The sequence below is a fragment of the Sinocyclocheilus anshuiensis genome, unplaced genomic scaffold, assembly GCF_001515605.1.
Source record: "Sinocyclocheilus anshuiensis isolate Anshui unplaced genomic scaffold, SAMN03320099.WGS_v1.1 scaffold670, whole genome shotgun sequence".
Taxonomy (NCBI): Eukaryota; Metazoa; Chordata; class Actinopteri; order Cypriniformes; family Cyprinidae; genus Sinocyclocheilus; species Sinocyclocheilus anshuiensis.
Window position 1 is genome coordinate 1,203,721 of NW_015546062.1, and position 13,326 is coordinate 1,217,046.

The following is a 13,326-nucleotide window of genomic DNA, read 5'->3' on the forward strand; positions in this document are numbered from 1 at the left end:
TATATATATATATATTCTCTGAATAATGTTCTATTAGTTCTTGTGGTTCTACGCTGTGTCCACCTTTGGAGTTTTCAGGGTTTTTTTTTTTGTCATTTTGGCAGATAGTTCTCCAAAAACTGAATATTCTGCCATCATTTCCTCACTCTCTTGTCAATCCAAACCCATAGGACTTAGATTAATCTTCCCCCATTGAAAGTCCAGGTAAATGTCCAATAAGGCCATAAAGTATTTGTAATGAATCCAAATGAATCAAGTGGTTTAATCCAAGTCTTGTGATGAGATATGATTGCTTAATATAATGAATAGATTTTATTTAAACTTATATTCACATATAAACACACAGCATACATAGAGCATATTACATATGGAAAACATGAAACATTGTGTCATGCTTCATGCACTAGAACAAACAAACAAACAAACTTCACAAGACTTGAATTAAACTGCTACAATGACTTTATGACCTTTTCAGATCTTCAACTTTTTGGTTACCTGGACCTTCAATGGATGCACAGAAACCTCTGAGATTTCAAATAAAATATCTTAATTTGTGTTTCGAAGATGAACCGAAGCCTAATGGGTTTGGAACGACACAAGTGTGAGTAAAACATTGGAAATAGTGATCTAATTTGACTCGACATCTCATTTGATCTCACTGTACGCCATAGGACTCAAAGGAGCTGTCGCAGACGGGTGTGTTGACTCTCCAGTCAGTGACTTTGGCTGACGCTGGCGTGTATTTATGTGTCGGAGCTGTACCTTCAGTGCCAGGTCTCCGAAAACAAGCCAATGTCACCCTTACCGTCACAGGTACTAAGTGCAAACACAGACACACACAGCATTATAGTGGTTTATCAGTGCAAAGTGTCAATACAAGCTGTCATCAGTATCAAAGCAGCTTGCTTTCAAGAGATAGAACTAAACTATGGGCTGTCAACAAACTGTCGACGCTTGCTGTTATACCAGCTGCTTTCCGTAGTGTGGATATTATGTTTGGATACAGGTAGGAGTTCAGTGCCATAAGAAAACAGTAAAGTGTGTTTGTTTTCTGCTCAGAGTAACCAGTCAAGCTCAATTGTAAGTAAAAACACAATTCAACATCTACATATAACATGATGTGAAACAATATTATAAACTTTTAAAGACAAACCACTTAGGTTGTTAAACGATGGTACAGTACTGTTCAATAAGTCAGGTCATAAGTCATCTATAATAAAAATAAAAATGAGAACAGATGCTGCATTTACCTTCTCCTTGGAAGTTCCTTCTTTCAAATCATAATTACGATATGATGTGCACTCGTGTGATTTTGAGTAATTTTTTTCAGTTTCATATTCTTCTCTCAAGTCAGGAAGCTTTTTAGCGCTAATGCACCGTAATGAAGAGTAAAGAATGCACATTAGGTGTGTAATTGATGCTGATCTGCGTGTTTTATCATTCTCTTGCTGCCATAGAGGATGATGGGAAATGTTAGTCTGCTCATAAACCAGTTAAATGAGTTGGGTTGTCTGGCAGTAAACAAAATGCTTACAAACTAAATGGCACTGTCGACATTCACATTTACAGCTTATTATGATCCATAACAATTTGCTTCCACCACACAAATTTAATTTATTCACCCCCAACTCAGGGTGTAAACAAAATAACAAATAAGGTCCCAGACTTTAATTAAGCCGCTCATGTATGTTCAACTTGTAAATACATTCATTCTGATAAGAATTCCTAAATGTGTAAAGAGTTGTAGTGAACCTAAAGCTTAGCCAACTAATATGGGATGTTGTCGCATTAAAGGATGAAAGAGATGTTTTATAATAAGAAACTACATCAAAAGGACACAAAAAAATTCCTTTTTCCAATTGTCATAGACATTTTGCTTCAAATCAAATGTTGCGATTCATCTCGGAGCTGTTTCTTCATTTGGTTCAAGTCAACGTCCTGAAATGCCAAAGGGAGATATATTTCCAAGGCCACTAACAATGTTGAACTAATTCCTATAATAAGACATAAACTTTTAAACACTTTGTCACCCTGCAGTATGAGACATACTGTATACTGTAACACCAGGGAAGGTCTCATGTATCTTATCTGTGCCATCGGAAAAACTTTCATTCTATAGTTGATTTCCTGGTTTTGTTCTATATTCCTTCATGGCATTTATAGTATTCATGGGTGTAGTTCACACCTTTTCCTGGTTTCCAAGAAAGAATGGTGAGGCATTCATAACATGGTCCATGAATTCTTCCTTTGTTCTGAACACATGGAATATGATATCATATGAATATGATGTTTACTGAATCCTCAGTAAGATGTCAAAAGGCAGACTTGTTAAGATCTGGTGGTAGGTTTAAATTAGAATCCTTGGGTTTAAAAGCAAATGAACTCAAACATTGGCCACTGATAGTAATAATAAACATATGTTTTTGTTTTGAAGGTGCACCTGAGATGGCTGCTCCACTGAATGGTTTTGTTGATAAGGAAGGAGGGATGGTCACTCTCAACTGCTCAGCTCTTGGTCATCCTTCTCCACAGTTCACCTGGACACCTTCTGGCAAAGAGGTGCGTGAATGTGCTTCAAATAGATTAGGTTTGATCTTTAAATCAGAAAACTGTATTCGTTGTATTTTTCACCTGTGTGTTTGTGTGTAGTCAGTGACAGTAGTGGGAAATAAGGTTATCAGCACAGTCACTCTTGAGGCCTCGGCTGTGGTTCTGAAGGATGGTGTGATTTGTGAAGCATACAACAAGCATGGAAGAGACAGCAAGAACTTCAAGGTGTCCATCAAGTCAGGTTAGTGCATCCTACTCTTACAGATTATGTTGGGACTGGAATACTACACTCTAAAAATGACTGGGTTGAAAATAACCCCACTGGCAACCCAGTGCTGGGTAAATATAGGACAGAAAACACTGGGTTAACTTGCAGTTTTGTCTAGTTTAGTACATATAAACCAGCAGCAGGGTATGCACAAAAGCACCCCAGCATAGATGCTGTATACTGCTTTCTGGTTTTTCAGAAATCGATATGCAGAATGCAGGGATATACATTTCAGACAGTGCTTTTGTACATTGTCACATGACCTCATTATGTTGCATGGTTTATTCAGCCAGTAGCAACCAGATATCTAAATTATATAGGAATGCTGTTATTATGAATTTTTTAAGCCCATTTTGTGTAAAAATGTCTGAATTTTGGCAGTCATGGTTAAAAAGTAAGTTGAGAAGATTTAAAAAATCAAGAATATTGCTTCCAGTTCATTTAATACACTGAAAACTGAAGGTTAAGTGCACAGTGGATTGTGAGATACCATATTTTATGCAGTGTGCTATGGCTGTATGCTGCACATTTTAGAAAATGTAATTGGTCATCCTGATCTGATACATACTTTTTTGGAGGGTGGGATTATGGGCTAAGGGTTGTGACATCAATATATAGAAACACTATGCTCATGAATATGAATTGATGTGCTCATTCAAATCTCTAGTTATGTTACCTAATTGATATTCATGAGCCAAACTATTCACCTTGATACTATTTATAATAGGATTACCTGTGCTTGAGTTGCATAGCCTTGTAGACACTTCTTTTAATGTGTTTTATGTTTTTGAAAGACATGTCTTATGTTCACCAATGCTGCATATATTTGATAAAAAATACAGTATAAACGGTGAAATTGTTAAATATTATTTAAATGTAAAATAAGTTAATTCTATTTTAATATACTTTAGAATGTAATTTATTCCTGTGATGCTAAAGCTGAATTTTCAGCAGCCATTTCTCCAGTCTTCAGTGTTAAAAAGGGTTGGGAAAATGGTTAAGATTTTTGTGGAGGTCTTTTTTTCAGGATTTTTCATAAATAAAAAGGTAAAAAAGACCAGCATTTTTTGAAAAAGAAATCTTCTGCAGCCAATTTAATGCTCATTGCTGAATAAAAGTATCAATGTCTTTAAAAAAACTAACTGACCCCAAACTTTTGAACATAGTGTATTTACGCAGATTTACTCAACATATCTCCACAGACTCTGATTTATACTCAATATGTTACCCATTCTCTAAATTTCTCTTAAGTTCTTTTATTTCCTCTGTACAGATCCAGACAAATCATCAAATCCCAATGCTGCTAACCGAGGTAGACACTTGTCCCAGCTCTCTCTGCTCCTCCTCTCCCTCTCAGGACTCTTTCTTGTACATACTCCGTGATCTAGCTTTCCAGCCCTTTACACTGTATATTATGTACTGTTACCAAACACTGTGTATATTGTATATTGTATTACGTATGTGATCTTTGTATGATGTCCGTCCTCTATTTTGTTGATGCTGCACCTTGAACTTTTCCCTCATTTGGGACAATAAAGGATTCTGTTCTATTTTACTTTCCTCTCTTTCCTTCCTCTCTGTGCCTGGGTGTTTGTCTATTAATACCGCCGTCCGTTCATCCTTGAGTGTGCTGTTAAGTGTTTAGCTCGTGCGGTCACTTCAGTGTGTGTATGTGTTTGTCTTCATCTTGGTGATGGGCCTCGTTGTGTGTGTGTATGTGGGTTAATGGTAAAGTGTTTTTTTCCTGTGCGCTGTTCAATTGGACTCAACTTTCTCTTTCCCATAATGCTGCTCAAAGGAAACCCTGTGTTTAAAACAGGTCTGTATAACCCCTGCTGTTTTTCTGTCTTTGCGTGAGAATAAAATAGTGCATGTGTATCTATGCAATTGTCTGTTTGCTTACAGCTGTGAGATTGTGTGTGTTTGTATATCATTTGTCAAACTGTGACCTTATTTATCACTGATTACTTGGGTCTTGTTTTAATGTCGACAAAAGAACAATTGCTTATTGTTCTGGTTTACTTCCTCCCCACCCTCCTCAACACGCCCGTTCCTCCTCTGTGTTCCCATTTCTCTTCCTCTCCCACCCAAACTCATCACTTCTTCACACTCGCCATTAACCTTCAACTTCTCACCAACTCTTTTCTCGTTCGATCTTCTCAGCGGAGAAACAGCAGGGAGGTTCGGGCGCGGTCGTGATTGTCGTGGTGGTGTGCGTTCTACTGCTTCTCCTCCTGGTGGCTCTGCTCTTCTTCCTTAGTAAGAAGGGCAAGCTGAGCTGTGGGAAAAAGGACAAGAAGGATGTGTGAGTAGCATGAACCATGATAACAAACATTTGCAGTTCATGTGTTCACATTTGCATTTATTCACTTCATACATTTTGTCACTTTCTCCTTCCAGGGCATCTGGAGAGGTGAAAGGTGGTATTGTGGTGGAGATGAAGTCCAGTGATAAAGGCAATGAAGAGGCTGGTCTGCTAAACAAATCACATGCAAAAGGGTTGGGAAAATGGTTAAGATTTTTGTGGAGGTCTTTTTTTCAGGATTTTTCATAAATAAAAAGGTAAAAAAGACCAGCATTTTTTGAAAAAGAAATCTTCTGCAGCCAATTTAATGCTCATTGCTGAATAAAAGTATCAATGTCTTTAAAAAAACTAACTGACCCCAAACTTTTGAACATAGTGTATTTACGCAGATTTACTCAACATATCTCCACAGACTCTGATTTATACTCAATATGTTACCCATTCTCTAAATTTCTCTTAAGTTCTTTTATTTCCTCTGTACAGATCCAGACAAATCATCAAATCCCAATGCTGCTAACCGAGGTAGACACTTGTCCCAGCTCTCTCTGCTCCTCCTCTCCCTCTCAGGACTCTTTCTTGTACATACTCCGTGATCTAGCTTTCCAGCCCTTTACACTGTATATTATGTACTGTTACCAAACACTGTGTATATTGTATATTGTATTATGTATGTGATCTTTGTATGATGTCAGTCCTCTATTTTGTTGATGCTACACCTTTAACTTTACCCTCATTTGGGACAATAAAGGATTCTGTTCTATTTTACTTTCCTCTCTTTCCTTCCTCTATGTGTCTGTCTCTTTAATACCGCCGTTCTTTCCTTTCATCCTTGAGCGTGCTGTCAAGTGTTTAGCTTGTGCGGTCACTTTAGCGTGCGTGTGTGTGTGTGTTTGTCTTCATCTTGGTGATGGGCCTCGTTGTGTGTGTATGTGGGTTAATGGTAAAGTGTTTTTTCCTGTGCGCTGTTCAATCGGACTCAACTTTCTCTTTCCCATAATGCTGCTCAAAGGAAACCCTGTGTTTAAAACAGGTCTGTATAACCCCTGCTGTTTTTCTGTCTTTGCGTGAGAATAAAATAGTGCATGTGTATCTATGCAATTGTCTGTTTGCTTACAGCTGTGAGATTGTGTGTGTTTGTATATCATTTGTCAAACTGTGACCTTATTTATCACTGATTACTTGGGTCTTGTTTTAATGTCGACAAAAGAACAATTGCTTATTGTTCTGGTTTACTTCCTCCCCACCCTCCTCAACACGCCCGTTCCTCCTCTGTGTTCCCATTTCTCTTCCTCTCCCACCCAAACTCATCACTTCTTCACACTCGCCATTAACCTTCAACTTCTCACCAACTCTTTTCTCGTTCGATCTTCTCAGCGGAGAAACAGCAGGGAGGTTCGAGCGCGGTCGTGATTGCGGTGGTGGTGTGCGTTCTGCTGCTTCTCCTCCTGGTGGCTCTGCTCTTCTTCCTTAGTAAGAAGGGCAAGCTGAGCTGTGGGAAAAAGGACAAGAAGGATGTGTGAGTAGCATGAACCATGATAACAAACATTTGCAGTTCATGTGTTCACATTTGCATTTATTCACTTCATACATTTTGTCACTTTCTCCTTCCAGGGCATCTGGAGAGGTGAAAGGTGGTATTGTGGTGGAGATGAAGTCCAGTGATAAAGGCAATGAAGAGGCTGGTCTGCTAAACAAACCACATGCAGAACAGGTGAGGGTTCAAAGGCAAATTTTAGCAAGGTGGTTCTCAGCTGAACCACAGTACCAAATTCTTTTTTGTATTTTAAATTATACAAATTTCTCTAAATGATAGAAAACATCTTGCTGACAAATGGGCAAAATGGAAAAAGATTGGTAAAGATTTAAAATTACAAGACCTGTAGGCCTGCGCTGTGATCCTTAAAGGGATAGTTCACCCAAAAATGAAAATTACCCCATGATTTACTCACCCTCAAGCCATCCTAGGTGCATCCTTTCTTCTTTCAGACGGAGTTATATTAAAAAAATGTCCTGGCTCTTCCAAGCTTTATAATGGCAGTGAATGGGGGTTGAGATTTTGAAGCCCAAAAAAGTGTGTCCATCCATCATAAAAAGTATACCACACGTCTTCGGTGGGTTAATAAAGCCCTTCTGAAGTGAACAACTGGAGCACTTTTTATGATGGATGGATGTACTTGTTTGGGCTTCAATATCTCGACCCCATTCACTGCCATTATAAAGCTGGGAAGAACCAACACATTTTTTAATATAACTCCAATTGTATTCATCTGAATGAAGAAAGTCATATACACCTATGATGGCTTGAGGGTGAATAAATCATGGGGTAATTTTCATTTTTGGATAAACTATGTCTTTAAATGGACAAATAGTCTTTAATCTCAAAAATGTTATTACTTTACGCAGCTAAATGATGGCCAGTAAAAACAGTATGTGTTCATTAACAACCTTTCCACTTTCACAGTGATACAAAAACGAAGAAGAAAAGATACAAGTAAGAACAAGATCTCCAGAGACGTAGAGGATGGTGGTGAATTAAGAGTGCTCTGATGGAGGAGAAGAGAGGAGAAGAGAGGAAAGAGAAGATGAATTCATTTTAGCTGTACAGTTTTCTTTTTGAAAGATTGTGGGAGGGGCTATGATGTTGAACTGACGGTGGGTTTCAGTTTAGAAGTGGGAGGGGCAATAAATGTAAATCTGGCATTTTTTTGATATGGTTACATACTGTGTCCTGATTGTGTAATCAAGCCAATCTTTGTACAACTCTATTAACTAGAGCGCAGCTTAATGCAGAGTTCTTCTACCCAAAACAAAGCAGAAAATTCACTGTGGACACTGGATGTTGCTTTTCATGCTGTGCTGCACCCTGGTTATGTCGATTAGTTTATGTTATTGAAATAGTGCAGTACAGCCTCTTTTTGCATTACAAACTGCACTTACTGTGTACATTTTTGATTGTGAACTGCACACGTGCCATTACCCTGATTAGTAAACCCTATACAGACCACTATATGCTTTGGCCATGATCTGCATGGATCATATGGATGTGCCATTATACACACTGTCCAGCTGTTCCTTTCAACGCCTTAGATATTTTAGACCATGTCCCACACCTGTATGTTTTGAGCTATAACCAAAAGCCAGAGGTGACGGAAAAGAAATAGCGTGTGTGAGAACCCCATTCAAACCATATATCTAAATGCACGGACCCATTCAGCTCAAGTCTGAGAGTTGTGGAAGAGTTGCAGAACTAACTCAATCCTCTCATTTCTTCTGAACTGCACTGAATTCCGTTTGACAGCCCAAACATGTTCAAAGACTTTAACCTAACTCTGTAATTATTACACATGGGTTAGTAAGAGGACAGGTCTATCGTCTTTTAAAATGCATCCTAATGGGATTAATCATTCAATTTTTTATATAGTCTCAACTCCACTATTCTTTTTGGATTATTAAAATGCTGAGCGTGATTGGAAATTATCTACTCACTGAGCAGAAATTATAATGAACATACGGTCCCAATATACTATTCTGTTTGAAGTTTTTCCAACACTATTAATATCACTAAGTTTTTCTTTATTTATATTTAGAGAAACATATCAATTAAACACTTTCAGCCTTTTCTTAAAGCTTAAAAGTTTTTGCTCTCCGTTTAGTTATGTGAAACCCCAAATCTTTATACTTTCATAATTCACACAACAACGAATTCTATCATCATTTACTCATCCTCATTATCGTTCCAAACCTAGATGACTTTCTTTCTTCTGTGGAACACAAATGAAGATATTTTGAACTGCTTTTGTACATAATGAAAGTCAATGGATTCCAAAACCAAACTGGATCCCACTGATTTTCATTGTAAAATAAAAACACTGAGAATGACATGAGGGTGAGTTAATTATGACATACCGGTAATTTTCCTTTTTGGGAGAACTATCACTTTAAATTCTGAGAGCAAGGAGATAAACATGAAAACTTGGTAAAAGTTGAAGGGCAGGGCCGGAACTTTTCCACTGTTGTCACAGAGTGGTAATCTTTTTTGTTATTTATCAATATTGTTGTCCATTGCCTCTTTCACTTTGGTTTTTTTTTTTTAAACCAAAAATATGAATGAACATGGGGTGTAAAAATGATTTCATTAAGCTTGTATATGGCGTTACAGGTTTCTGTGTTTTGCATATATATGCATTTTGTATCTTTCTCAGTAAAAGCACACTGTTGTTCAGGTGGCACAGCTGGAACATTCTAGAATCACTATGTTGTTGGAAAACCCTGTCATTTTTTTCCCAGGCCCTACTGTTAAACAAAGCTGTGAGCCTTGTTATTTGCTTCAAATAACAGATTCACAATCTGCTGTTCTTTGAGTCGGGTCCTCTGCATGTCAGAGCAACACCCAGGGACAGTTTTTCAAACATTTACGCAATTTCTGAATATGGTCACAGACACTTACACAGTATACATACAGTGTTTCCCTGTACCAACAAAACAGTGATTCTAGAGTCTCTAAGCAGCAGGTTTGTTACAATTGGATGAGGGTAAAAAGAGGACTGAGGAGAAATGAGATGGATAGAGAGTAGGAGAGGGCTTGGTTTGGATATAACATTTTTTTTTCATCTACTGAGTCTTTGTGTGTAGTTGAGAGTATTTTAATGAATCAGTATGTATTAATTGTCCAATAGACACATGGAACGTGAGCTAAAATATCTCTGAAAGTCTCAAACACTGGAAAATGTATGATGGCCCGTTTATGAAGGCCTCTGTTTTAGACTGCTCATAGATAATTTTTTACTGTTATCTTGATGCTCTTTTTTACATTTACTGATTTCATTTTGCAAAATGTAGTCATATGTTCTGTCAATGCAATGTGTGATTTATAGATATGGTCAATATTTGCATACAAGTTATTTGAACGCCCATTTTCTAGAATAATGTGTAACAAAAAAAAAAGTTTTCTTAAGAATACGTGTCTTAACTACTGAATGATTTTGCAATTTTGCTGGTTTTTGCAAGAAAGAAGAGTGCTGTTTTGAATAAGATGTCATACTTTATGGATGTCTGCAATTGTTTGTGCCCTCCAGGTATACTGTATATTTGTGGCACACATTTGTGAACTTTGTAGCTTGTCTTCTTCTGATTGGAACTGTGTAGAGTTTATACTGTCAAACAACAACAACAACTACAACAAATCCCAAACTGTCTCTTTTTTTGTGTGTCTAAAATTACTGTAACCCTCAGGTAACTTTATAATTTAAATAGATAAACCAGTTGAGTATGTTAAACATTTTACTCACCCTCTTAACATTCATCTCGAGTTTCCCTTTGGGGTTTCAGTCTTTGTTCTCTACTTCTAATGACAGTTCAGATTTAATAGACATTAATCTTTTGGAACTGCCAGGTAAGTGACTATATCATGTATGATCATGTTAATCGTTAAATGATAATGCGAAACCCCCGTAAGGGATTTCTACATGTAAAGACAGCAGGCTATTATCTTTGAGGACAGATACACGCTTCCGAATTGAATGACATTTAAGTACGATCATTACATTATGTAATCAGATAGGCGTGGGGTTTGGTTATGTTATATTTGTGAGAATGAACCATCGTATTTAGTGTCGTTCTGCTATAGGAACCAATTGCCTGATGATTGTGTTCACACTGTAGTCGGCGAGCGTGGAACAACACAATGCGACATAGCCTACCTGTAACGGCGTTTCTTAACTTGTTTAATCTTAAAACCCAGATTTGTTTTTTCTCCGAACTGTGTGGTTTGTGAAAGTATGCAATTTATGTTGTAGAACAAAACGCGAAAGTCTCAAATCTCAGCAAGGTCAACCGCAAAGATTATATTACTTGTAAAAAAAATAATAATAATAAAATAACAACAAAGGAACCGCTCAAGGGTTTGGAGAGGGCCAAAAAATGTACGTCATGATTTAAGAACTCATTCATTAAATCTAAACATTCATTTTTATTATTATTATTTTGCAACCAGTCATGTAAGAAGCTCTTCACCATAGCAAAATAGTTAGTAATGACTGACTGCATTTTACTGAGCTGTCAGAATGGAAGTGGTCTCATGCCTGTATTTTTGTCCCATTTTGCACACATATGCAATATTCTATGCCATTTTGTACTAGTATACTAGTGTGTGTAGTGTAATCACGCTGAAAAATGCAGGTGTAGTGCACCGTACCTTGATGACGTACAGTATTTGATGAATTGTGAACGCTGGACACTTCCTACACATTCTCAAGATTGTGTCTTAAAATGTAGGAAGCTGCCTACCTCACAGCATGTTTGGAAAAATGACACAGGCAATATGCCATCAAACCTTCACCCACAGCCTTGTTCATCCTTGCCCCGGCCTGCCAGGTGTCAGTCAAGGTGGTGAAATTCCTCCTGTGTTGAAATTTGCATGTAAGGCGATCATTTTAAAAATACATACTAAGCCAGATATACCCTCAGGTGTGATTAACATTATTTGCTTGCACTGTCCATGTGAGTTTGAGGAATGAGACAGACGCATCTGTGGATCCCTCTTAAATCATTGATTCTGACAGTTCAATCACTAACAAGAGCTCATTCACCTGTCAGACCAGCAGCACAGGAACAAATACATGTTAATGCAGTTTGATTTTGAGATGACAATAAGGATGGAAAATTTAAAAAAGAATTGAAATCATAATTGTTTCAGATAAGAAAAGACATTTGATAGGAATAGAAAGGACGTGTTACAATAGGCTGCAGCTGGACAAGATCTGTAGATGGAGAAAATTAGGAAGGATGCTTGGAGAATGATGTGAATAATAAGAGAGAGAAAGAGGGGATGTAAGTGAGTCAGCTATCAGATGCTCTCAAGCACATTGTTATGCATTTGTATTTAGTGAATGGGGACACTGATGTCTGGATCTATTCCACTGATTTAATGATGATTCTCCCTCATCAAAGCGAGTGGCTCTCCATCTTTCCCCAATACCGATCCACTCCGTACTTCTTGTTAGTATGTGAGTGAGTGATTAAGATAGAGAGAAATACCACTTTGCTTTAGTGGTCCGAAATCCCTGCCTTAGTATTAATTATATACTTTTATAGCATTTATAAATATTGTTAATTAACTTTTAATTTTTATTTACAGTTTTCATTTTAGGTTTAAGTCATTTAGTATTTTATTTCAGCTTTAATTACTGCAAACATTTGAATAGTTTCAGTAACAATATCAACACTGCCTGAAACTGAATTATAACACTTAAAAAGGTACTGTTATTTTTCTACCTACCGGTATTTAAAAAAAGTACTTATGTAGTAGCCTACTTATGATAAACATTTTTTTTAAATAAATAAATAAGCCGTCTTATTTTACGTGGAACTGCTGCCATGTTAAAATCGCAAGACTAACTGAATACTGGTTTAAAAGGATAGTTCACTCAAAAATGAAAATTCTGTCATCATTTACTCACCCTCATGTCGTTCCAAACCTGTATAAATTTATTTCTTATGTTGCACACAAAATAGGATATTTTGAAGAATTTTGAAGGACCAAACAGTTGTTGGTCCCCATTGACTTCAATAGCAGGGAAAGAATTACTATGGAAGTCAATGGGGACCATCAACTGTTTGATTACCAGCATTCTTCAAAACATATCCTGTTATGTTCAACATAAGAAAGAAACTCATACAGGTTTGAAACAACATGAGGGTGAGTAAATGATGACACAATTTTAATTTTTAGGTGAACTATCCCTTTAATCTCATTACCAGCCATGTTATTGGGCACTCATAAGAGTGAATGTTGAAACTGTATGTTGCTGTAACTGAAATGTCAGTCTAAAAGACCTGGTCGCCGTGATTTTGCCAAGTAAGACATGTTCCTGGATCAACATCTTTTGTTGATCCCGGATCAACATTACTGTCCAAAAATACAGACTTAACCCAATCCCCACCCCTAAACCTAAACTTACCCATAATTTATTCCTAAAATCAGAGGGAAATTATAGCTGATTAACAAGGGTGCAGAAGCACCTAATCCTGATTGTAAGCCTAAAACTGACATTTCCTGAAAAGTTATCTCTCAATTCTGATTGGTTGATTGGAAACATGTTGTATTGATCAAATCACGCTCACCAGAAGGGCACCTTTAAAGCTGAGGTGTGTCATTTCTGTGCCACTGGGGCCTTCAGACAAGAAGCAGCAAGCCATTTTAAGT

The 13,326-nt window shown here is 37.3% G+C and overlaps 1 protein-coding gene across 2 annotated transcripts in view; it reads left to right on the forward strand.

Annotated features, from left to right (window-relative positions):
- Window positions 1-8,337, forward strand: part of bcam (basal cell adhesion molecule (Lutheran blood group)) — a 54,473-nt gene extending 46,136 nt beyond the window's left edge. The window contains exons 10-17 of one of the 2 annotated variants that reach the window (XM_016500825.1): window positions 672-813; window positions 2,435-2,559; window positions 2,650-2,791; window positions 4,098-4,130; window positions 4,617-4,637; window positions 6,498-6,639; window positions 6,735-6,834; window positions 7,585-8,337. In XM_016500825.1, coding sequence (XP_016356311.1) covers window positions 672-813; window positions 2,435-2,559; window positions 2,650-2,791; window positions 4,098-4,130; window positions 4,617-4,637; window positions 6,498-6,639; window positions 6,735-6,834; window positions 7,585-7,587 — 708 coding nt within the window. In that variant the 3' untranslated portion in view covers window positions 7,588-8,337. Of the gene's footprint in view, window positions 1-671; window positions 814-2,434; window positions 2,560-2,649; window positions 2,792-4,091; window positions 4,567-4,616; window positions 4,638-6,497; window positions 6,640-6,734; window positions 6,835-7,584 lie in introns of those variants that run through there. The other variant, XM_016500824.1, reaches the window with a different exon arrangement.
- The last annotated feature ends 4,989 nt before the right edge of the window (window positions 8,338-13,326 follow it).